The 27364-nt window shown below is 37.7% G+C and overlaps 1 protein-coding gene across 3 annotated transcripts in view; it reads right to left on the minus strand.

Annotated features, from left to right (window-relative positions):
• Nucleotides 1-27364, minus strand: part of LOC127575757 (protein furry homolog) — a 230122-nt gene that overhangs the window by 136324 nt on the left and 66434 nt on the right. For all 3 annotated transcript variants that reach the window (XM_052025806.1, XM_052025805.1, XM_052025807.1), the window contains exons 7-20: nt 27229-27309; nt 24992-25160; nt 23377-23469; nt 23195-23293; nt 20845-20946; nt 19912-20015; nt 12709-12817; nt 11597-11683; nt 10132-10303; nt 9266-9398; nt 8654-8761; nt 6330-6585; nt 1656-1811; nt 548-634 (exon numbers count right to left, since the gene is read on the minus strand). In XM_052025806.1, coding sequence (XP_051881766.1) covers nt 548-634; nt 1656-1811; nt 6330-6585; nt 8654-8761; nt 9266-9398; nt 10132-10303; nt 11597-11683; nt 12709-12817; nt 19912-20015; nt 20845-20946; nt 23195-23293; nt 23377-23469; nt 24992-25160; nt 27229-27309 — 1756 coding nt within the window. The remainder of the gene's footprint in view (nt 1-547; nt 635-1655; nt 1812-6329; nt 6586-8653; nt 8762-9265; nt 9399-10131; nt 10304-11596; nt 11684-12708; nt 12818-19911; nt 20016-20844; nt 20947-23194; nt 23294-23376; nt 23470-24991; nt 25161-27228; nt 27310-27364) is intronic.

Here is a 27364-nt window from a genome sequence, read left to right on the forward strand (position 1 = left end):
TTCAAATATGCAGACCAGGCTTCAATGACATTCTTAGGATCAACTGCAATATCAGTCTTAGACCCAAGTCAGGGAACAATGATGGCTTATCTATTGTGAAGACTGATGTGAAATATGTACTATTTCTACTTAAATTTATTTCTAAGATAAATTATGTTTTTCAACACTCATAGGTAGAAGTTTTACTTAATCTCTCACTGTCACAAAGTGATGACTTTCTAATGCTTCTCGGAAAATATATTTCAATCACTGGAAAATAAACATGAGGAAAGGGAGAAGGTAGTCAAGCTTACAGAACAGCAAACAGAGTATCCACCTGAAATAGGCAAGAGGTTATTTCAACATATAAAGCCAGCTATTAGAATAGTTCAGACCACACGTTAGCAGGAATATGCAGCTGAAATAGCTGTGTTGCCAACTTTGGGTCTATTTTGGATGCTACTTCAAAACTGCCCTCTTATACTGTTTACTCTCAGGCAGTTTCTGAAGACGTATACCACTCTGGAACTGAGTTTTCTAAATTCACAGACAAATTATTTATACTTACTGAATCTGAGGCTGCTACATGGATAAAACTCTCCAAAATAGATGAACTTAACTGATCCATGACTTCAATCATTGGCTTATCATCATCCTATTAAAAGGAAGAACAAATATTTTAGTACAAGTAGTCAGAATGCCAAGATTACACACAATTTTAATTATGTTAACTGTAATTTAGAGAAAAATGTGTTTTTATTTATAAATTCTTTATCAATCTTTGTGATTGATCATTTGGAACAAAGTGTTCATGTGGTTCCCAGGCATATGCCATGGATCAAGGTAAATTTTGCTATTGGAAAAGCTGGCCAGTTATTTATTTATGCTTTAAAACTTCAGAAACTGAACTGGATTGAACTAAACATAACATTGCAATCACTGACTATGTTTCCCATGTTGCTCTTAATAATCCTTCTGTGCAGGCCACGGACAGTGACTAGGCACTAAGGCCTTATCCTTGGAATGTTCTGCGCAATTAGCAATTGAGAGTCCAGGATTAGAGCACGCATCTGATCTCCAGTGCATTTCTGGCTTTCCTGCTGTAAGTCACTAGCAGTTCTCTACAGCCCTAGGGGGTAGTCATTAGTACATTTGGGATAATATGGGGAAAGTCCCTGTGCAACCAGATCTTGACCCAAATTCCATTTCCCTTCCCAATTTCCTACCAGCTCTGGCTCAATTGACAGCATTCTCACCTCTGAATTAGAAGGTTTTGTGTTCAAGTCCCACTCCAGCCATGAATATAGTGCTTCAGTGTAGTACCAAGGGATAATTTGTTAAACTGAAGCAATATAGACTTTCTCAAATGGACAGGAAAAATCCCATAGGGGACCCATCCTGGCCAATGTTTATTCCTCAATAACACAAAAAATAGATATTGTGGTCATTTGCAAATTGGTGTCTGTGGGACTAATATAATTGCTGCAAAAAAGCACTTCAATGAATGATGAGAAAGGTATATAAAAGCAAGTCTTTCTTTCTATGCCAGGACTATTATTTGAAAAATAACAAATTTTGAATTACCAACTTTGCAAGTGCAAAATTATTATATAGTCTCAATTATTATTCACTGATATTATACCAATTTTAACAACAAAAGAAAGAAATCTCCATACCTCTGACTGTCCTAAAGCTGAAAACAATGCACGGACTTCCTTCAGGATAGAAACAGCCAACTTTCGTGTTGCAATCTGACAACTACAAAGTAAAACTAGGGCAAATCCTTCCACAGCATGTAGCACATTTGAATGAGGACTCTTTTCTTGCTGAAGCTAGTAGATATATTTGAAAGCAATATTGTGATAATTTGATAGCAATTCAAAATATCTTTAGAAAAAAACATATCCTTATTTACATTGGGCTTCAAATGTATGCCATTCATTTGAGCCCTTTCATTTTAAAATTACATTTAAAATATAATAAAGCAGCATATATCCAGAGGATAAGTACAACCTCTGAAAATTAAGGTGATCTTACAGGTTTAAAATCATGCTAGGGTATCTATTATTTATTTTAACTTGCCAAGTAAAGTTTATATAGATAGAATTATTTGAGTTTTTTTTTCTCTTTCCTCAGTTTAGTGAGTTAGATACTAGCTTTCACCCATACAAAGACATGGATATACACCTCAAATCTTTGAGTTCTGCAGCATGCTTTAGACTTTTACTATCTCTCCATATGGATGCTATTTGGCTGCTGTGTTAAATTTGCAGCCCCAAACAAAAACTTACCTGATCAAAGGTGTGAGGAACCCTCAATCTAGACAATATTAAGACCCAACTTTTGTGGCTGGACTACTTTTAGGTATTTACTAAGTGCAAATCCAGGAAAATGGTAATGAGAAGACTTTTGACATGCAATAAGTTAAATGCAGAAAAAAAATTACTAAGGGATTTCACCAGATTTCACATGGAAAATATTGGCACTGGCCTAGAGTTAGGGCTGTTAGGAGCACTGATCAAATGCTTCAGCAGTGAGATGGCTTTTAAGGTTGGTCTTAAATGAGATGACAGAAGTGGAAAAGTAAAGAGGCTTTAGGAGGTGAATTAAGGGCATTAGGCCTGTGGGTGAAAACATCAATAACGGGGTGCACAAAGGTGGCCTGGTATGGCCTAAGATATTAATAAGATAAAATTTCTTTATTAGTCATATGCACATCAAAACACAGTGAAATGCATTTTTTGCATAGTGTTTTGGGAGCAGCCTGCGATTGGCGCCACGCTTCCGGCACCAACATAGCATGCCCACAACTTCCTAACCCATACGTCTTTGGAATGTGGGAGGAAACCAGAGCACCTGGAGGAAACCCATGCAGAATGGGGAAAACGTACAAACTCCTTGTCTACTGACAGCTGAAATTTAGATAAAAGGCAGGCCAGGAGAACACCAGAGGTGGATTCTAGAGACAACGAGTATGGAGATAAGATTGAGCAGCTGACAGGCTGAGACAGTGGCACAAGTGGCCAAAAAGCTCTGGTTTGAAACGAATGACAAAGTTATTAAGTGGTTAGGAAAGAAAGAACAGAACAGAATTTGCTATTGGGGGCTAAAAAGATAACTTCCTCTCTTGTTATTTTGTTCGCGGGAACTGTTGTCCTGCCTCACCTAATGTTCAAAGAGCAATCTGACAATAGAGGCAGTGGCATTATATACCTTTATGAGTCACACGTACATCGAAACACACAGTGAAATACATCTCTTGCATAGTGTGTTCTGGGGGCAGCCTGCAAGTATCGCCACACTTCCGGCGCCAACATAGCATACCCACAACTCCTAACCTGTACGTCTTTGGAATGTGGGAGGAAACCCATGTAGACGTGGGGAAAACTTACAAACTCCTTAGACAGTGGCAGGAATTGAACCCAGGTCGCTGGCACTGTAATAGTGTTATGCTAACCGCCACACTACCGTGCCTGCGCCTCGCAGGTTACTACGCCTTGCCTAAAAGCTGTTTGGGAAGTAACACAAAGAGTGAGCAATGTAGTTGTGAAGGTTATACAACAGCGAATATAATGAGGCAAAATGTGAAATTGTTCATTTTGGAATGAAGAATGAATGAACAGTACTATTTAAATTTAAAAAAAACTGCAGAGAGCTGCAGCACAAGGAATCTGGGGGTTCTTGAGCAAGAAACACAGAATGCCAGCAGACAGGCACAGTAAGTAATAGGGAGGGCTGATGGAACATTGGCCATTATTTCAAGGGGCTGGAATATAAAAAAAATTGGACAACGTTATTGAAAATGTACAAGGCACTAGTGACACTACTTCTAGAGTACTGTGAACAATGTTGGTACCCATATTTATAAAACTATGTTTAATTGGAGGCCATTCAGAGAAAGTTGGCTAAGATGATCCAGGGTCCTATGAAGAAAGGTTAAACAGGTTGGGACTTGCTGAAGTTTAGAAGAATAAGAGGCAACCTTATTGAAACATACGAGATCCTTAGCAGGCTGGACAAGGTAAATTCTGATAAAATGTTTCCTTTCAAGGGACAGCCCAGAACTAGAAGGCATAGTTTCAGAAAAAGTGGATGCCCATTTAAGACTGAGATGGGAAGAATTTCTTCTCTCAGTGGGTCATGAATCTTTGGAACTCCTTGTGGGCAGATTCTTTGGGTATATTTAAAGCTGAGATAGATTTCTGATCAGTAAAGGAATCAAGTGTTATGGGGAAAAGGCAGGTAAGTAGACTTGTGGAATATTGGATCAGACATCATGCTTTTGAATGGTGGAGCAGCCTCAAGGGACTGAATGGCCTTTAATTTTACTTCTTATGCCTTAACAGCATTATTACATTTCTCTGTGTAACCCTATTTGGAATGGCATTGAGAATCTCAAATCTATGCATCAAGAGCACACAGTGCCCCCATGTAAATGTTGGAAGGAGCTCGAAGGTGCTACAAACAATGCATGTTATGCCTGTTCTTGTGGGCTGAAGAGAATTTAGATGGAGTCTTCTTTCCTTGAGCATTAAGTTTGGGTAACCTGTGTTATGTAGTAGTGAGGTGTGGGATGTGGCCGAGATCAGCAGCAGGAGCTGGCAATAATTCCTAGGCTAGGAAACTAAGAGTGACAATGACCTTGACCTTCATGGGCAAACCAGATAAGGCACATATGTGAGTTTTTACAAGGACTCAGATTGCAGATTGATTGTTGGTCCATTTAAATGGTATAACTTTAGGGAAAACAGTTAGTAAGAGCCAGTTGTCTGTGAGTACATAAAGTGCTGCCACTTTTCAGACCAGTGACATTGAAAATCTCACTGCAGCTGAACTTAACATGTTGCATTGCTGTTGATGTCATTTGGTAGAGCTTTATGTTAGGAAAATTTATGCTAGAGATAACAAAAATCTGGCTGAAAATTAAGACGACAAATTTCTCAATGGGCATTAAGACGCACAAAAATGTGCACAAAATTGTATTGCTCCAATTTTAAGTTAACTTTCAACAGTGACCCAATTTTTTTTCCAGACATATGAAATCAAATTTCTAGCCCAAACTGTGGTAGAATGGGCCTTCATTTGTGTACATATGGAAGCTTACCCCAAGTCTGAAAGTGGTGTCCTCATGAGAAATATATGGATAAGGAGGGGAGAACTAAGAAGGACTGTTGAGCAACTTAGCTGTAAAGTTGGTGACAGAAATCATTTGAACAGATAGGTAAGCATATTACTGAGAGCATGCCTATACAGCTAGAAAAGAGGTGAGCTGTGCTGCTGATATCCAAAGGCAACAGAGGTGAAGAAGGATGAAAATACATGAGTTGTATAAGGTATTTGTTACTTTGGTAGCATTTTGCACTACTGGATTTGCATTGGTTTCTGCATAGAAGAAAATAACAATCTGATGTTGATTACAAATTTAGCAGTCATTTAAGGTTAATCCAAATGCACCCATTTCTTTCAGAAGGGCACTATGGGTATACCCATAGATCAGGCACGAAGAGCAAAGTGGATGAAGGCACTATGGAGCTTTGCCAAATACAAGGTGCACTCCAGACAGATCTCTCTCACATTCAGTTTTCATTCAGTTTCTTTAGAAGACAACCATCATTGTTAAATATCAATGACCAATGCAATCAGTACCCTTGTTGAAAATATCTTTGCTAACTGATTAGTAATTGCACATAATCTTTACATTTGTTTGATCATTAGGAAAGATCACATAAGATGTTTTACATAATATCTACCTGGTATATATAAATCCTATTAGTAATTCTGTAATTAGATCTGCAAACACCAAATTACATACATCAACATCTAATTTTAGTATTTTAGTTGTGATTTAAACAGTTCCATTGTTCAACCTTTCACAGATGTTTTCTTTCTCTTTTCCTGCTACATTTTTACCTGTCTTGCTTAAAAGCTGTACACCACTTAACATCATTCAATTCTGATGGTTTTCAACTTGAAATATGAACATTTTCTCTCTCAACATATGCTGCCAGATCTGATGATTGTTTCCAGCAGTTTTATTTCTAATTTTCAAATTATTAATTTTATATTATGATGACATGCTAAAATTATCCTCACTGAAAGATACTCTAAATGAAGACGGTAACATTGTATTGTTTAGGTAAAAAAAATTACAGTACACAAGATAGCATGAATGGTAAAGTAACACTTCATTGTGTGAATTTATGTACAACTTTGCACAGCTCTGAACACTATAGCTGAAACACTGTTTAATGTTTAAATGCTTCAAAAGGAATGATGTAATGAATATGTAAATCACACATCATTGTTATTTCAAGGAATGACACGTATAAAGATGATAAATTTGAACCTACCTCTGAGGTCCTTAACTTAGATTGGTCTTGGTCCTTGCTTTGAGTTTGTATTGCAAGTTTCCATTGACTGAGCAGATGGACCAATAATTTCAAAGAGCTATCTAGAAGATTCTGTTGTGTGTCATTAACTTCACGGAGTAGAAAATTAGTGAAACCAAACAACACATCTTCCCTCCAATCAGCAAAATCAACAAGAAGGCTCTGAAGAGAGTTTTGTGCAATGTGACGAAGTTCATCATCCATGTGGATGGTTAGTCTAAATTGAAATTTGAAAGTTTATAATTAATAAAACAAGATAGGCTAATTTCAAACAATAGGGAGGAACTTGTAAAAATCCCAATCACAAGGGATATATTAGAGAAACTCATGGGGCTAAAGGTGGGGATGGAGAGAAAGAAAGGGAGTGAGGCAGAAGGAAGGTAGTGGAGAGAGAAGGGATAGGGTCAGAGAAAGAGTGGGCCAGGGATAGAAAGGGGAAGAGGAGAAAGAGCGAGTAGGATGCAGAGAGAGATGGCCAGGGAGAGACTGAGCTGGGTTGGGTAAAAGAGAGGTAAGGAGAGAGTAAGATGAGTGGGTCAGATGATGAGGGGTGAAGCAGAGGAAAGAAAAAAGGAAGGGTAAAAGGGAAGTGGAGGGAAGAGAAAATGTAATGAGACAAAGAGAGTGGCAGGAGAGAGAGTGTGGCAGGGTGTAGAACAAGCAGTGGAGGAGAGAAATAGGGTTGGGGAGAGAGATAGAGTGAGGGAGGTGTACAAGGTCTGTCAGCATTTGAAGGAGGGAGCAGAATTTGATGGTCTTGGTGACAACGGGCAGCGCAGGTGGTGGTGAGGATCTGAGGTCCACCAACAGAAAATGGGTCTGATGTGGTCCAAAATTCGAGGTGAGGGCACTGATGTTCAAGGCTCATAGTCTGAGAAAGGTGCAGTTAAATACAGTATTTATCTCTAATGCTCTGGTGCAATTATTTTCATATTAGTGCATGGAATTATCACGTTAAAAAATAAATGTGCTTATTGTTGCTGTTAATGCACATTTCATGTAAATGGAAGTCCTAATATCCATAATAAAAGTCTTAGCTTTCACTACTGTTACTGCTTATTTGATGAAGAATTTCATGCAGTTACAAACATCTGTTAATGTGGGAAGAGATGTAAATCCAGAAGTGAATGATCTTTCTACCACTATACGGAAGGCACCTACAGCACAAGAGCTAAGTAGCATTTTAAATTTTATTGTTATGTGTGCCAGATCTGACTGACTATTTGATCAATATTTTAATTAGAAAAATAAAAGCTTCTTACAAGGTAACTATCAGTGAAGGAGGGGTGTCTTTCTTTGGCCTAGTGGTGTCTTTCTGCTTCACACCCTCTAGGGCTGTGATGCTCCACTTCTGACATATAAGCAAAATTATATTTGCTAATTTGCTAACTACTGTATTTTTAAACCATCAAGCTGTTCATTTCAATAGTTCAGCAGTATTCCGTGCTTGAGCTCACTGTAGCCAAACTTCATTCGAGCGGAATTGAAAACCAGGAAAGCGTTTTAATGAATGGCCAGGCTGATGTTATACATTTTACACATTCACTGAAGTTGTTGTTCCAGACCCCTGTTCTAAACCACTTACAATTAACAGGCATCAATGCCTCTCATTTTTAAACACCTTAATTACTGATAAAAGTCTGCTTCTAACTATTTTGTCCCATTTGTCCAAAATGTTAAAAAAAATTACATCATCCAATACACTGTATTCTAAAGCAAAAGGCACAACCTTTTCAATTCATCCTTCCTCTCTGCATTTTCTCACAGCAGGTATACCATACCATTGGATTTAATGTCCTTACTGTGTGATGGTTATCATTGTAATGGTTCTCCAGCTGAGTTTCTCCCAAAGGTTTTATTCAGCTGATCATTTCTTTACTGTCACTGCATGTATGGAGTCAAAAGCTAGAATTCTATAACTGACCCCTGTCTCACCACTCCCCCTCTCCTCTTTATACTGGTGTTCTTCCCTCCCTTAGTCCTGATGCAGGGTTTTGATCTGAAACATCCCCCCAACAGATGCTGCTTGACCCCCAAGTTTCTCCAGCAGATTATTTGTTGCTCTCGCATTCTATCCACTCTTTCAATTATCTAGTCTGATAAACTGCCTTTAATACTCTGTGCATCTGTTGTCTCTCTGCTGTTCTAAACTGTTAAGCTTACTTCTATTAGTGTTATATTATGTCAAAATGCAAGGCCTGCAAAAGTACAGATTTCTAAATTTGTAATAAAACTCACTTTAAATGATTTTCAATCATAATTTCAACTGAAAGCAAAACACATACCTTGCCAGTAAATCAATCAATTCCAGTTTTGACATTCCATCAGGGATTATTCGTGGAATGGCTGCTACACTCGTTCTAAAGAGGTCAATTTTTGGTTTCCTCTCTCCTCTGAATTGATATAGAGAACAGTTAGTTGATAACATAAACAAAATAATACTGCATTTTTACATTCACCTGATTAACTATGTAGAAGATATAAATCAAACAACAGTGTACTGATTTCTAGATAATCTTAAAACAAAATAATTCACAGACAACAATTTAAATGGCATAGGCCAGTAATAAATGCTGTACCATTATAAACAGCATGTACAGTAGTTAGCTGTTGTCTACCTTGCTAGTTCCTTTTATTTCCCACATCTGTTTGAACTTCATTACTATACAGTTTTCAATTCCAATCATTAGTGTGCCCCTTGCATGAGATTAAATCTACACTTGCATGTAGAACAATTTATTCAAATGACAAAAAAAGAGCACCATAGCATATTATTCATTGAGAAGATTTGCACCCAATCTGTACCCTTTGAGACCGATTTGAAACAGTACATTAAAAAAAACTTCCATTCTTTCACCATCGACTCTAAATTCCACATAAGCAATATGCTAGCTTACGTGATCATGTCTTCAGGTTCTTTGTTCAGTATCTGCATGTTTGTCAACATCATACAACGCCCAACTTCTTTATCGAGATGCCTTAAGATGCTATCTAAGGCTTTTCTTAGTTGCGGATAGTACAGAGACATTCCTGTTGAGTTAAGGAAAAATGTAACTTAAGAATGGTTTGGATAGACTCCACTAACTGTGGATAACTCCATTAACTCCAGTGATTAAAAAAAATAAGATTCCAGATGCTGAAAATCCCAAATAAAAACAGAATGCAAGTCAGACCGCATTTGTGAGAGAGAAACAAAATTTAATTTTGATGCAGTTTGACTTGGTAAAGATTTCAAACATTTTCTATTTTTGTCCTCAGTAATAAACACAGCCACACCTTGCTAGTTGGGGTTGGGGGATGTAGCCTTGGTAGTCAGTGGTGTGACTATTGATGAAAGGGAGGGTGCTATCAGTAGACAGAAAGTCAGAGTATACCATGATTGTAGAGGAGACCAGATTGGGTTTACAGTTTGGTGGGTGAGAGAATGCCTGGTCAGGAGACTGATGGGTAGTGTCTAGTCAGGTGAAGGCTGTGAGCTTGGTTATGGACTTTGTACTGGGGTGGTGCAGCAGGACAAAGGAAAGACAGGTAAGTACATACCTAAATGGGATTTATCTAAACTGGCTTCACAGCTGCCACACAGACACACTTCAGAAGCACAGAATTGACTTCTAGATTGTACATGTTTGGGGTCCTCCATGTGTAAGGTTGTCAGATGCATGGAGGACTCATATGAAAATCAGAAACTGCACAGTCAGCATAAAGTTCTGAATTTTCAATTATCACATTATGACTTTTTTTTAAGTAACAGGTTATGACTAACCTATCATTTTTGCTTCTTCTTCTGTAAGGGTTTTACTCAAATAAGTTTTCTTCACCCTGAGTGTGTTCCCAGATGGAAGAACAGCTCCTGTGTTCGGCATTGGTGGTTCTCCATCCTTCTGCTGCAGATTGTCAGCAACCACAAGGAAAGCCCTCAAACCAATGTTCATTCTCTGTGAACCATAACACAAAAGTGGAAATTAAAACTTTATTATAACAATCTTTCTTGTATTTTACATGCTAGAACATAGAACAGTACAGCACAGAACAGGCCATTCGGCCCACAATGTTATGCTGACATAGCTAATCTCTCCTACCAACAGAATGCCCGTATCCCTCTATTTTCCTCTCATTCATGTGCTCATCCAAGCCCCTCTTAAAAGCTCCCAATGAATTGCCTCCACCACCTTATCAGGCAACGCATTCCAGGCATTCACCACTCTCTCAGTAAAAAACGTCTCTTCTGAATCTGCCCCCTCTCACCTTAAATGCATGCCCTCTGGTATCATCCCTCAGCCTCCGCTGCTCCAGAGAAAAAAGAGCCCAAGTTTGTCCAGCCTCTCCTGATAGCACATGCCCTCTAATCTAGTCAGCATCCCAGTAAACCTCCTCTGCACCCTCTCTAAAGCCTCAACGTCCTTTCTACAGTGAGGTGACCAGAATTGCATGCAATACTCTAAATGCGACCTAACCAGAGTTTTATAGAGATGCACCGTAACTTCTTGACTCCTATACTCAATACTTCAATTAGTGAAAGCAAGCATTCTATAAGCACTTATGTTTAAAATTTATAACTATCTTCAATATTTTCCCCTTATTTAAGGTAGAATCTAGAACATCCTCTCAATTTCTAGAAAATGTCAACAATTTTAAGTCAATAATTTTCTTAGTTCAAAACAGTTTAGCTACAAGTTAAATAACATTGTTTGTAACAAATCTAGCAGTCAACCCTTGACATTTTTCAGAAATAGCTGTCTCAACTGAGAAGGAATACCACAGATCAAAAAGAAAGTAGTTGTTAAAAAACAAGGATATATATTACAAGGACTAAGATGGGTATAAGCTTTGCCAAGATGGCTATCAGCATCAAGTGGTATATACAGAAGAAGAAAAAGTGGGCCTTTAGACACATTTTGAATTGAGCAGCTGGAAGAAATGGAACCTAAAGTGTTTTTGCAATACCAGTGTAACATATATAGTGTTTTTTTTTCCAATTTCACCTGTAGAAAGTTCTTCTTCATTGTTGATCAATGCCAGAACATGCATTTGATTGTGGAACCAAGATAGTCCCAATTACATTAATTCATCATTTATTTCACAATGTAGAAAACAGATACCTTAGAGATACCTTGTCACCTTGGAGCTTACTGTGCACTGCACTCAAAAAAAGTTTTACATGAATTTGAAATTCAAATCATTGTCAAGGAGAACAAATCCTTTTTGATAGATAAATTCATCCTTTATACCTCTGGATTCAGACTGAAGGTCTTTGGTGATTTTCCAACACTAAGAAGGTCAAATATGATTTCTTTCATGGCAAAATCTAACCTCTCCTGTAAAGTAAAGAAAAACAATTAATGAGCTTTAAATTGCTTTTGAAAGCTGTTGCAAAAAATTCAGTCAAAATTAACACAAAAAAGACAGAATTGTGTTATGTGGAAGTATATTGGCAGTGCTTTTTCCACACCTCATGGTTAATATTTGTCTTGGACAGTAACTCAAAATGGGTGATAGTGCTTTTACAGCCAATATGTTCTTGACCAGATTTGTCTTTACGCTGGAAAGGAATCAGGCAATGTGTAAAATGGGTCTCTAATTCTGTGTGCTCCATACTATGTCACTGTCCAGTCAATGTCCTTCCAATGGTCTCAATGGAATTCCTGCAATGTGTGTATCAAAATAGTAACTGAATATAAATTTCCAAGGGAATGCAGCTTCACAATGTCTAAAAGTATGCAAGTTGCCCCAAGGTTTCCAAAAATGTTGTGATCAGTATTTACATGCCCCCTCACCCGATCCTGAGGCTTGGCTGACAGGGAGAATTTAACAAAAAAAAAGCAGTACTGGGGGGGTGGGGGAGGGCGGGGGAATGAGTCTTTTCTTTAAATTTCACTCACATTTTTAAAATCCCATAACCATTGAAGTTCTTGGAGAGGTTTAAAATTGTATGCAAGTGAAAATTGGGTACAAATGGCATATTTCTATTTGTGTGTATGTAAAATATTGCACAAATCAATTAAAGGTGGCATCGCCTGGGAAGAGTGGTTAAAAATTAAGCACAAAAATGCAGTTGAACCCAAGAATAAGTACTTTAAACTATTACTCAGTAAAAGTAAACCATTACAGCAGGACAATTAGCAATACTCCATATCTGTAATTCATTATGTATTTGAGGAGATCTGCCTTCCCCCACTTCACAGCAAGGTGAGCAATAAAATGAACCCCGACAAGTTCTTTATTATGTTGTTATATTATGTAAAATTTTGTAATCTTTGTTTGAATTTACATAGTCTACCTTGTCAGTGAGATTTTCAAGAATGAAGTAATAGGTACAATGTGAATGATTTTGTGACTGTACCTGTGCAATGAACTGTATGATTTTCACAAAAATGTTGAGAGGCATATCTCTTGGTACCACACTCCGAGATCCCTTGGGAAAAAGTGTTGTTGTAATGCTTGCAAGTCGACTGTAAAGAGAGATTGACAGTTGACCAAATTCTCCACTTCATATAAAATTAAGGAGATGTTTCAGCAGGCTTAAATCACATTGACAATGAAAGACTACATTTAGTCTACAGCTATAGCATAATAAACATTATCAAGCCACAACTGATTTACAGACTAATGAGATACAGAGATAGAAGAGCACATTAGATGAATATTTCAGTGAATGAATACCTGAGATGCTGGAAATCTGAAATAAATTTACATTTTCTGTGTTTAAGTTGCCCTATCTATTCATCTCCCACCCTCTCTGCAACAGAAGATCAACTTGTTTTCTCTCTTTCTCAGTTATGATGAAGGGTCTTCCTGAAACACTAACTCTTTCTCTTTCGCAGATATTGCTAAAAGTTTCCAGCAATTCCTGTTTCTATTTATTCTTTATATTTTAATTTTATTTTGTTCAGGATAGAGTCATGAAAATATAGAATTGCAACTTTTTTAAAAAATAAAAATGGGAGAAACCTCAACTTTCAAGTGAAAATTTTGATTAACTGAAAATCTGAGGGAGCATGGTTTAGTACTGTGCAATAAAATTCAATTCTCATCCAGAAATCAGGAATACACTACCTAAGGGAATGGTGGAGGAAGGCACTCTCATAGCATTTAAGAAGTATTTAGATGAACATTTGTAACACCATGGCATAGAAGACAAGTGTGGGAAAATTGGATTAGTTTAGATATGTACTTGCTGGCCGGGACATCTCCGTGCTGTATGGTTTTATGACTCTTAACATTAACCATTTCACAAAGATAACTGAAAAACGTAAAGAGATTGATAGTTGTACCTGTGGTGCAGCATACATTTTCTCGAGGAGGTATGGTAAAGGAACTATTTCAGATACACAGAGAATGTCACTGGTGGAAGTATGCAATTAAAAGTGTGAACATAACAGTTAATTTTATGAGTCTGATTCACTAAGACCTGTTTACCAACAGAGCAATTCAGAATTTAAGATATTAAGACATTTATTTATTAGTCACATGTACATTGAAACACACAGTGAAATGGGTCTTTTTGCGTTACTGAGAACGTGCTGGGGGCAGCCTGCAAGTGTCACCACTCTTCCTGCGCCAACATAGCACATCCACAGCTCCTAACCTGTACGCCTCTGGAATGTGGGAGGAATCCAGAGCACCCAGAGGGAATGCACGCAGACATGGGGAGAACGTACATACTCCTTACAGACAGCGGCAGAACTGAACCCAGGTCGCTGGCGCTGTGTATCTATTCAGAAAATTACAGGCACTTTGTGTCTGAATTTCTGGTTCATCTGCTGGTGAGTGGTAATCCCAATCACGAGCAGAGGTGCATAGAATTACCCCATACAGTGCAAATGATATGGAATAATCACCAGACAAAAAATCACAAAATGTTTGCATTTCATAAAGAAGTGTCAGACTTATTGCAAAATTCCTGTAAATATACATTGTATAGGTATAGACAAACATAAACGTTATTAAGGATATAAGCAAAGGAGTAGAAGTGAGAATTGTGGGATTTAATAAATTACATTAAAGATGCTATGACTGTGAGGAGAATGTACTATTTTAATGTTAATGTTCCTGTGCTTAAAGAATGCCAGACCCCAGATGTCATGATGGATAAGCTGAAGAACCCTCTCAAAAACCTCACCCATGCAAAGGAGAATGGCTGGGAAGAAATGTCACACTAAAATAGCTGTCAGTGTTTCCCGATTTAAAGTTGAGCAACTTCAGCATGTCCACGCAAATGTGAAAGTTCCAAGTCACATAGTTATTTGCAATTTTTTCCCCAAATACAATTCAATATTGTGTACTGCTGGTCAGTTATGTTGGGAAATCCACTAAGGGACTTGTCCAGGTGCAGGCAGTGCTTCTCCATTGATTTCAATGAAGCAATGAAGAGAAATCACTGCAATGGACTCAGTTAAGTATTTGTTAATTTGGATATTGGATCATTTAAGTGTTTTAAGTGATTTTTCATTGTTCTAAGTTTTATACGTATATATCTTGAAAATTCAAAAAAGATTTTTTTTGGTAGCTTTGTTTTCAGAATTTATAAATGTCAGAACTGTTCTACATTTCTACATTCCAGCTAAGCCAGGAAATATATTCAGCTCTCCAAGATTTCTTTCCCCCTTCGACTTTTTGTGGGTGGTTTTGTTCTGTAACCCCTTAGCACATTATCACACTGTCACAGAAAGATCTGTCAGAGGGCAGGGCCCAGCCTTAAGAGGTGGAACTGGCTCTGTAATGCAAGTTCCCTTGAAGGGGAGCCAAATTAAGTCCAAAATTTGTTTAGTAGTCAATGGTAAGCATGGACAATTGGGTACTAACTACTGACTGCAAATTCTGAACCAAATTTGAAGTTTTTTGGGATAAAGACAATTTTAAAATTATTAAAACTGTAAAGAGTGGTGAAGTGCAGATTTGCTGACATGTGCTCTATTGTGGTAATGGAAATCTGGAACCTACTCCTAAAAACATCTGTTACAATGGGTCAAATTAAAAAAAATGGAGTTTGATAGATTTGTATTGAGTATTAATCTTCAGGGATACGAAACCACATGTGACAATGTAGATCAAGTACAGATGCTATTGATAGAGTTAAGATGTCCCAATCCCATTGTTCAGATCAAAGCTCTGCACTCCTGCCATATCTTGTGATGATTGGTGGTGCAATTAAATAAGTAACAGGGGGTGGTAGCTCTATGAATATCCCTATCCTCAACAGAAGAAAACCCAGCACATAAATGCAGAAGGCAAGGCTCAAGTATTTACAACACTCTTCAGGCAGACTGCAGATACTGGAACCTAACCAAGAAACAAATTGCTGAAGGAACTCAGCAGGCCGAGCAGCAGAGAGAAAAAAATACAATGCTAGAACAGTGATATGCAGAACACAGCAGTTGCTGAGAATCTGAAATAAAAGAGAATATTGGAAAAGCCCAGCAGGTGAGGTGGTGTCTACAGAGAGAGAAAACTGTCACTGTTATAGATTGATGACTTTACACCAGAAACTGCTAGTTTTCCATTTTTCATCTTCCCCTTCTGGGCATACTACAGGTTCTGGGAACTCAAACCTGAATTCAACAATTTCATATAACCAGCCTTTCCAATTCCAGTATTATTTATTCCTCCTGTCCCCACTGTTCTGATGCATCTCCATCTATTTACACCTTCCCCTGAGAGATTAGCTTCCATTAACAAGGTTTCACCACCCTCACTCAGTGAACAATAATCTGTCATCCATTTTCTCTTGTTCTCCACTTTATTACAGATAGTCCCTTCTTCATCCACCTCCTGCAACCTCTCTTAAACTTAAAACATGCTGTTTTATAACTTTTCTAACTCCGATAAAATATCATTAAATGAAACATTGTTTTTCTCTCCACAGATTCTTGCCTAACCACTGAATAGCTCTGGGAGGTTCTGAATTTATTTTGGATGCCCAGCACCTGAAGTTCTTTGCTTTATGATTTGTAACCCAGTTTTACATCTTTAGTAATCTAAATACAAAATGTATCCATTAGTTGGCATAAGTGTGACCAACACAAAAGCAACGTGTGTGTAGGAGATCTAGAGGAGAGTTCAAAGCTGGGAAAAGACATGGAGGAATTCCAGGGGAGAATCCAGAACATGTAGGTGATCTGGGAGAATAGTCTAAAAGCAGCCTGTAGAAGATTTTGAGACATACAGGATATCTGGAGTACCAAGAGGCCTAAGGAAAGTCTGAAATTTGAAAAAGTGGTCATATTCCAGGACTGTCCTGAAGGAAAAGCTCAGCTGGTAGAGAACTTGGTAACTGATGCACAGGGTAAGAAGTTGAAGGAAATTACCAGAAAAGTTTAAATTTAAACCTGAATGACCAAAAAGATTGAGGTTACTATCAGATCAGTCATTATTTTATTGAATTGCAAAGCAGTAATGAAGGGCCATTTTGCATACTCTTGCTCCTAATTCAAATGTTTGCAAAAATTGAAATTATGGGACCTAAATTCTGACATTTAACCCTGAATTTAATCTTGACTCGTGCAAATTGATTTTGGAAGGTCAAATAAGGGTAGGACTTCCACAGTAAATAATAGGGCCCTAGGAAGTATTAATGAACAGAAGGACCCTGGAATACATCCATAAATGCCTGAAATTGGAGCATAGGTGGATAGGGTGGTGAAGGAAGCATATGGGATGCTTGCTTTCATCAGCCATAGCACTGAATACAAGGCCATTGATGTTATGTTACAACTTTAAAAAAAAACATCGGTTAGACCACAGCTGGAATACTGTGTGGAGTTCTGATTGCCACATTACAGGAAGGACGTGATTGTGCTGGAGAGATGCAGAGGAGATTCATTAGGATGTTGCCTGGATTGACACGTTTCAGTTATAAGGAGAGATTGAATAGACCGGATTTGTTTTCCCTGGAGCAGAAAAAGCAGAGAGGTGACATCACAGAGGTATACAAAATTATGGGTAGATAGTAATAATCTTTTTCACATGGTGGGGCGTCTAAAACAAGAGGGCATAGATACAAGGTGAAAGGTAGGAGGTCTAGAGGGGAACTGAGGGGAAATTTTTTGGGTAGTTGAAATCTGGAAAGCACTGCTCTAATAGGTAACAGAGACAAGTACTCTCAAAACATTCATGAAACATCTAGACAACCACCTGAATTGTCAAAGCATAGAAGGCAACAGACCAAATGTGGGTAAATGGGATTAGAATAAATAAGTACAATGCTTGGCATGGACACTGTGGGTTGAATGTCCTATTTCTGTGCTGTATGACTTTATGAATCCTGAACAGCTTCAAATCTCAGTGTGAAATTTTAAAATTTCTTTGTTATCCATTATTTTATGTTAACTCAATCTATCATCATTACAAGCTGATAACATCAAGCAAACGTAGCATTCATGTTTGTGAAGTTACATGCCCCTCTATAACAGTGGTAAAATGAGAATACAGAAAAAAGGAGTAGGAGTAGGCCACCTGGCCCCTCAAGCCTGCCCTGCCATTCAATGTGATCATGGCTGATTTAAGCTGGCCTCAATTCCTCTTATGTACCTGCTCTCCATAGCCCTCAATTCCCCAAACTTTCAAAAATTTATCTAACTCCACATTCAATAATTCTAAGAATCTAGCCTCCACAGCCCTTTGGGGTAGACAATTCCAGAGATTCACTGCCCTCTGTGACAAGAAATTTCTATGCACCTCTATATTAAATGATTGGTTCCCTATCTTGTAAACTCTCCCACCAGTGGAATCAAATAATCTTGAATAACTAGCAATATGGACTGCCTCTGAGAGCTGAGCAGCCATAGTAACCAACAAAGGAAAACCTTGATGTTGATGAAGATTCATCAGAGTTCAGTCCAGATAGAGAAAACAGCAATTTTCAAATTAGTTTTGCAGACACCTGTCAGAACTGCTCTATCATTTAAAGGGGAGTTTAATTGCAGTTCATATACAGAAGTAAAATAGAGAAGATCATCTGCAAAACATATCAACCTTCTCCTCGGCAAACAATACAAAGCATATTATCATCAGGTCGGTTTGAATTATTTGCAATCTGCTTTTCTTTCATTGTGAAGGAAAGATAGAACCACAACAAACCTTCAAGATTTTATGACACTGGCGGGATCTTAGAAGAAACGAGGAGTGGAAAGCAGTGTTAATTCAGAAGTTGAAGGAGGGAGAATCCAAATTTTACATTAAGCTTCCCACTGTCAATAAGGCCTTGCTGATAGCATCGAGATCCCTGAAAAAGTGTTCAAATTTCCAAAAGACAGTGGCAGCATCTCAAATGTTCTCTGTTGTCATTTGAAAGATCAAAGCGGTTTTTCATAATGATGACGACCTTCATGGTTAGTAATAACACCTGCTGTATTTTTGATTGACGTGGAGGAACTTCATAGCCCTGGCTACACACCCAATTCTTAACTCTCTGTTAATCCTTGGCCTGCTCAGGCACTATTCTGAATTACACAGATATTTTTGGTCTTTTTGTGTTGTCCAGATTACTCAGAGCACTAATTACCATATTTCATAAGATTCCTTGTTCTCTACTCTGTGAAACCACTCTTTGTTTCTGTTCCTTTACCACTACGATACATTTACCAATGACTGCAATTGAAACAATAATCTGCTAACCACTACCTTCATGATTAGGACAATGCAGTAAAATTCCACTAATTCACTATCTGATATTTGGGAAGTACCATTGGTTTGGCATCTGCTCACCTGGTTCTGCTTCCTACTGTTTCCTGTGCACCCTTAAACTCCCCAGGGCTCCATTCCCAAGCTCCCTTTGAAGTCACCAGGGCCCCAATTCCTGAGGTCCTTTGGTTACACACTTATTTTTAATTCACTGGGGCCTTGGTTCCCACGCTTCCCTTAAACTCATCAGGGCACTGGTTCCCAAGCTCCTTTTAAACTCGCTTGGGCCACATTCCCATGCTCCTTTTTAACACACTGGCTTTCTGTTTCCTGGACTCCCTTTAAACTCACCCAGTTTACTGGAAAATTTATTATTCTACTGTGTAACATAATAAAAATAGTGAATTAAAAGGATGATGGTATATTAATAGGAATAATATGCAACAGTCCAGAAAACCTAACAATCCAGTACATCAAAATCTGTATGCTATTATCACAAAATCCAGCTCCTAAAAGGAATATTTTGATTTGATTATGTAAAATGAAATATTACAGAAGGTAACTAGTGATCTCACGTTCTAGAAAGCAGAACATTATCCCTTTTTCCCTTTTACTTCCAGTTTTTTTTATTTACAGTAATGCAAACAAAATAAACAGTTCTTCAGTACTTTCTAAATCACATGAAATTTTACATTATTATAACATGCTTATGTTAAAATTAGTATTGAGAAGACAATTTTTTACCCCACTTGGTCAAAAAGTGAAGCTAATAGAATAGAAACTCAGATGGACTGCAAAATAAACATTTGACCAAACCAGATGACCAGATCTCAATGAGTAGAAATTGGGGATAGAGAAAATATATATAGGTTTTCAAGATGTGGCATGCTGATCATACTAATTTAATATTGTAGAATTCTATTACCTCTGTGTCACATTATTGCTTTCACATTTGATCCTGATCATGTAGACCCACAACAATCTGTACAATGATTCTAGTGCAACACGAGCCATTTTAGGATCTTTATTCTACAAAAAAAGATAGTAATATTAATTTGTTTGTCTACATGTTCCGTTGTTACTAAAAATCTTGATTTTGCAATAAGTTTTGAATTTCCTGATGTATATGGCTCAGCACCATGCAAGGCAGAAAATTTACCTATTTACCAAATAGAATGCCCTCTTTAACAAATTTTTGTATTAACAAAGAGGAATTAAATACTTTTTTAAAAACAGTTCTGAATATCTTACTTGGTCATAATTACAGATTACCTGATAAAATTGTATGCAACATAGTAATAACATTGAGCTTCACGACTAAAGAAAAACATGCAACATTATGTATGTCGAAATATCAACCTGATAATTCAACCAATCAGAATAACCAAGGCAAACCCAGGCGTATTAGTAATCGCTCTAATAGTCAAATACTAGTTGCAATTGCCAGAAAAAAATCAAGAAGTTACATCAAGGTTTGCTATGTGCTGGTAGAATTCCAGATTCCTGTGAAGATGGTCAACTGCAAAGTTTTTCACAGAACGCTGGAGATATATATATAAAAATTATGATACATATAAAGTACATTACACATACAGTACATTAGTGTTTTCTAATGCAGTTAGTGCATGTGGCCAAAACAATTTTGCTCTGGTCATGTCTGTGGCAGGGCCATGATTTCTATTGTTCAGCTTGTTCAGAACTGCACCGATTCTTCGCTGTAATACGCAAGACTTGGGGCGCGTTATATTTTATACAGGGAGTGTAAAACACATTCCATCCTTACAATCACTATACAAACACATACACATGCATATACAAGCACACACACAATATAATTGACTAGAACCACTTTACTGACTTTGAGATTGGACAAACAATTGTTCAGGAAGATATGCCATCGAATAAGAAAGAATTGCTTCTGGCTGACACAAAGAAGGCAAGTGACCAAAGGGAACAACGCCTATGGAATAAACAAAGAAAACATTAGAAATAATTTTTTCAGATTGAGAGAGCGCAAGCAAGAGACAGAGCGGGCGAGAGACAGACAGCATTTTTCATAGTTAGTTTCTCCAAAGTGTTCCCATACAGGGACCCACAAAAAAAGTTTTTTTTAATTAGTTAATCTAGTTTGCTGACATAAACATAGAAAACGCTGGATATACTTGGCAGACAACATTCGGTGGACAAGAAAAAAGCAAATCTTTTGAGGTTGATGAAAAATTATCAACCTATAATCTTATCTCTGTCTTTCTACACAGAGATACAGCTCAACCTGATGTATACTTCTAGTAACTTCTGCTTTTATTTTGGATTTCTAGTTAAGCATCTGGCTTTTCAATTTTCTGCCAGATTTTGTCCAGGTCTAGGTTTGCCAACACTCTCTGGACAATTGGGCAGTTCGTCCTGCTGCTTCACAGCTCCATGGAGGATTGTTTGGGTTCCTGGATGGGAAAGACAGGTGTTGCATCTCCTGCAGTTCCCATGCAAGTGCAGGAGGTGTAACAACTGTCCTTTTATCTGTACTTCCAAGTAAAGCAGTAATTCACTTGCACTTCCTCCACTCTAGCATATTGCATTCATCACTCACTATGTAATCTCCTCTACAATGGACAAACCAAACACAGATTATGTGAGCACTTTGCAGAGCAACTGCCTTCAGTCCGTAGGGGTGACTCAGATCTTCCTGTTGCCTGCCACTTTAATTCTTCATCCCACTCCCATTCTAATCCATCCACCTGTGGAATTCTGCACTGTTATAACAAGGCCCAAAGCAAGTTTGAGGAACAGTACCTCATTTTCTGTCTCGGCATGCCACAGCCTTCTGGACTAGATAACAAATTCTACAACTTCAGATAACTTGTTCTCTCTGTCTGCACCAGAACTGGCCATTTCTTCTCTGTCGTCCACCTGTGATATTGGCTCAGCTTTCTTCTCTCCATTGGTATAGCATGACCGATAGGCCTGCACTTTACAATCTCATCCTTCTTTATGTGTACTTACTTATCTTCTTTCTCTCTCTCTCTCTCTGATCTTTACAATTTATGCCCATGCCACCCTTGACCTCACCCAATCAGAGATTTTCCCTATGTCCTACCCATCCCTCTCCTCATACCTTTTGTGACTTAAAACTAACTTCTTTTCTCTCTTTCCTGTGAAATTGCTGTCAGTTTCACAGAGTAACAATAGCAAATATTGGAGGTTTTGGTGTCAATACTACTACAACATCTGGAACAATGTAAAATCAGTTTGCAGTGACAGGTTTCTCATGCTTATCACTTAATAATGTCTGGAAAGTGCTAAGCATAATCATGTCTTATAACACTTAAAACATTATTTTGTTTGCCTTTTTCATTCTTCTGGAATAATTATTAATCATTAAACTGCTAGCAGAAGCAAAAACCTTCACCATATATTTTACATTGCACATCTTCATCAAGATAATGGACACTTCAGTGTCACTCTTTCATTTTATGATATACTTGAGATACTCTAATATTCCATATATTCCAGATGACACTGATAAGATGAACACTCTAAAACTACTGATGCAACTATTGATGGTGTTCTTGTGTATAAGTTAGCAGATAGGTGCAGTAGGTTCTTTAGACAACAAGGGCACATTGACCTTTATTGCACAGAGTTTAGAAGTAGGGGAGTGTTGGTGAGGCCACACCTAGAATACTGCATATAGTTTTGGTCTCTAACAAAGGATATAGTAGCATGGAGGCAGTCCAAAGGAGATTCACTAGGCTAGTTCCTGAGTATGTATTCTTTGGAGTTCAGAACAATCAGAGTTAATCTTATTGTAAGATCTAACGGGGCATGACAGGATAGAGGTTTTTACTTGTAAGAGAGTCTCGAATGAGTTTCAAGAAAAGGAGATGGTCATTTAAAACTGAGATATGTAGAAATTTCTTCTCACAGAGGTTAGTGAACCTCTGGAAATCATTATAAATATCTAAGGTGGGTAGATAAATTTGTGAAAGATCAATGGATCGAGGGCTATGGGGATCTGGCACAGGGTAAAAGTTGAGGCCTGAGGCAGATCAGCCATGATCATATTGAATGACATGGTAGGCCTGAGAGACCAGGCGGCCTACTCCTGTTCCTGTTTTCTTGTGTTCTTGTGTAACATGCAACCCATCACCAAGTTCCCAAAGGATAAATATTTTAACATTCTTTATCAGTGTAAGCAAGAGTATACATACCAATGAATGCTTTTTCCGTGCTGACAATTCTAATGTTGTGTCATAGAGGCTCTCCACAAAGTTTCGAAGACAAGGTACATTTACTTCATTTTTAACCGCCTTAAAAACATGAAAAAAATAATGCAATGCATGTGATATACAACTTATTTAACATAATTTAAGGTGTAATTGATTATACTCACTGCGGCCACTGGAAATAGTATTTCCACAAAAAGCCCAGCCAGTGCATGCCTAATATCTTTGTCCTTAACTTCCAAAAAATACTGTGCACATTCCTAAGGAAACAAATGAAAATAAAAATAAGAGTGCTATTTTTAAACAAACTGTTACACGGATTTGTTTTTGTTACTGATTTAACATTTTGCTAAGTCTTATAACTTTAACTATAAAACTACATAAATCAGCAATTATGAAAAGCAAATTACTCAGACAATAGATAATATTATTATCGACTGATTCTAGAATTTAAGGCTCTTTCTTTTTGGTGAGCTAAGTGTGCTGGGCTCAGCTACTAGCATCTAATCCAATCTCTCCAAAAACATATGGAAAATTAACCACAAATACATAAAAAGCTGTACATGCTAAAACAGAACTTCAGCTGTTCTTCTTGGAACTTCTATGCAGGGCTTCATTTGCCACATCATTGTCATGTTGACTGCTGGGAAAAGAAGTCTCTCCATGGCAGTAACAGTACAAAAGCAAAAAATTATGCCAAGGCAAGAGAAAACAGAGGAGAGGAACACTGCTCTCTTCAGTATATCTGGGTCCTTCCCCATGTAACAAACTGGGCCAATAGGGACCCATATCTCAGTAACTTGCAGGTTTTTTTTGTTAATTATAATGAAAGTCGTAAACAAACCCCAAAAGCTCCAATTTTTGTTGGTACTGGTGGAAGCATGCACTGCACAATCTATGTTATCATTGACTGCATAACCGATGTTAAGGAATCATCAGCTATGCTAGAGTGAAATCATCTCTGGAAGTGGTCAGGAAAATTTACTGATGATTCCTAATCAACCCAGTGAAGATTCATGGACATAAAACTATTTCAGCTCATTTTTGATTGACACAATTAACTTTTGCTAAACTAAATATGAGGGATATTTCCTTAAAAACATCCATTTTTATCTTAAATAAACTATTTTTATAATTATTTGAACATTAATATGACAAGGGGTGAAATAACAACTTTTTTCAGTACTATGAAAGGAGTACACTATGAACTGCTGACTAGTTTTTAGAACCTGCCTGTTTTTTTTTCCATTCCATTGCCTGAGTGGTTTTTCTTCAAATGTGCATTTTGGGATCTGATGATGCTACTAATCCCATACTACAATCTGAACTCTGGTCTGAGTGGACAAATGGCTACTGTTTTGCCTTAAGGTGAGTGTCTGTTATAAGTAGAAGAGGGCATTCAATGTATTTCTCATGTTCTTTCATATGGCTCCTCCAAAACACACGTAGAAGGTGTGGGCAAATGCATGTTAGTCTCCTCCTATTACTTGAGCACATGAATCTCCAAAAACTCGTTTGCCAGAATGCCAACTTGTTGCCCTATCAGATAAGAAATATGCTCATGGCAAATTAGTAAGGTTAAAAAAAAGTACTGGCTTGTTCTGCCAAAGGTACCCAGGAAATTAACTGCCTCCTGCAGTTTCACAGTGGAAACACACTAGGAATTTGAATTCCACCCCTCCCTCTTTGATGGTACTATATATTACTACCCAACTGTATATTACATAAACATTACTGCACAATTAATACAGCTAAACCAGCTTCAAGAGATAAATTAATTACCTGCATAAATTGAAAAGAGGCTTCAAAGTCCTCCACAGGATACATCTTAATTCGAAAGAACTTCATGCCCATTATGAGGCTAATACTGCTTTGAACTACATGTGGGTTCTGTTCTTTCTGACGTAGTTCTTTAAGTTCCGACATAAATTTCTTTTTCACAGCTGGAAACCTACAAGGTGAAGTACATGATTCTATGCATTATTTGTTTTCTGTTTTTTTGAAAGTCATAGATCACAGTAATACTTTATAGATCTTTCTGTAGCTCAGGCTGATTTAATTCTCATCATATGTCACTATGTCAATTTTTGTGAACCATTTTGTAGTCAAATTTCAACTTGAAATCCCAAACTGAAATCTGACCATAATACCATGATCCAAAAAATATCAACTGACAAAATTAGTTATTATAACTCACCCTAATTTATGGTTGAAATCGTAAAATGATGGTGAGAAGTACAACAATTACTCATTACACTGAAATAAATTGATGTTCTGATCAGTACATAGAAATATAAAAATATAGAAGCAGAAGCAGGCCATCTGGCCCTTTGAGACTGTTCTGCAATTCAATACAATCACGGTTGATCCTCTACTCAAAATCATATTCTCAATCTCTCCCCATACCCTATTAATGTCTTTTGTGTCCAGAAATCTATTGTCTTCTTAATTATATTCAACAACTTCTGTGATAGAGAATTCTACAAGTTTACCATCCTCCGAGTGAAGAGTTTCTCCTCATCTCAGTTTAAATGTCTAATCCCATATCCTAAAACTGTGACCTCTGATTCAAGACCTACCATGCTCGTGAAAATATCTTTCCTGCAACTTCTCGAGCCTTATCAGAATTTTGTACATTTCAATAACATCTACCCTCATTCTTCTAAAGCAATTCAGAGAGGTCTAGTTGACAGGCATCCCTGGAATCAGTCAGCTGATCGGTCACCTTGGTTGAGTGGTGCCACAAAAACAACCTCTTGCTCAACGTCAGCAAAACTGAAGAGCTGTTTGTTGACTTCAGGAAGGGGAAAGAGGGCGAACATACGCCAGTCTCCATTGGGGGATCAGCAGTGAGAGAATCAGCAACTTTAAATTCCTGGGCGTTAATATATTGGATGACCTGTCCTGGGCCCAGCACATAGATGAAATCATAAGGAAAGCATACCAGCATCTTTACTTTCTTAGGAGGTTAAGGAGGTTTGGCTTGTCGTCAAACGCTCTAACAAACTCCTACAGATGTACTGTTGAAAGTATCCTGACTGGTTGCATCATGGTCTGGTATGGCAATTCGAATGCACAGGAACGTAAGAACCTGCAGACAGAGGAGGCGCTGCCTCAAGAAGGCAACATCTATCATCAAATATCCCCACCATCCAGGCCATCTTTTCGCAGCTACCATCAGGTAGGAGGTACAAAAACCTGAAGTCCCACAGCATCAGGTTCAAGCAAAGCTACTTTCCTTCAACCATTCGGTTCTTGAACCAATTGGCAAAACCCTAATCACTAGAGTTTAGGCAGGCAATGACCACTTTGCACTAAAATGGACTTTGTTTTTTTTTGTTCTAATTGTGTATAATTTATGTTTAATTTATGTTTTTCTTGTGAATGCTGCTTATATAATGCTATGTGCCTATGATGCTGCTGCAATTAAGTTTTTCATTGAACCTGCACATACATGTACTTGTGCATATGACAATAAACTCAACTTTGAATTTGAATCTGTTGAACTCCCTCATGGCAAATATATGTTTCCTTCAATGATGCAATCAAAATTGTACACAGTAATCCATGTACAGTCTTGCCAAGGCCTTGCGTAATTGTAGTAAGACATTCTTGTCCTGTACTTAAAACCTCCTGCAATGAAGAATAACATATCCTTTGCCACTCAATTTTCATCAACCAGCTGTCATATTCTGCTGGAAATTGTTGGTTAGCTAACTGGCAGGATTCCAATAAGGAAAGGCAGTTAAAATCTGTTAGATCTCTGATTCCATGCTAGACTGGCAGCTGCTCCTTCCACATGCCAGCTGAGAACTAAAATTAGCTTTGATTTTTATGCTGCACCTCCAGTAGAGACAGAATAGTAGAGTGATAGCAGCTCTGAAGAAATTTCTAGCTGATTTTGTGAAGGCATTGCGGTTACTGTGTTATACAACTCTTAAGATATATGTGAATAATCCTTATCCACAATGGCATATCCAAAATTCATTATCCACTATAAAAAGTAATGCTGTACTCACTTTGATTGTGCCAGGACACCAATTACTTCTGCATACAAATCAGCTATTATATGCATATTTCCAGTGTTGGGACCAAGGTAACTAAACAAATAGAAATGAGAATAATTTAAGGTGAATAATAAACGTATTTTTAAAA

Source organism: Pristis pectinata, chromosome 11 (genome assembly GCF_009764475.1).
Source record: "Pristis pectinata isolate sPriPec2 chromosome 11, sPriPec2.1.pri, whole genome shotgun sequence".
Lineage (NCBI taxonomy): Eukaryota > Metazoa > Chordata > Chondrichthyes > Rhinopristiformes > Pristidae > Pristis > Pristis pectinata.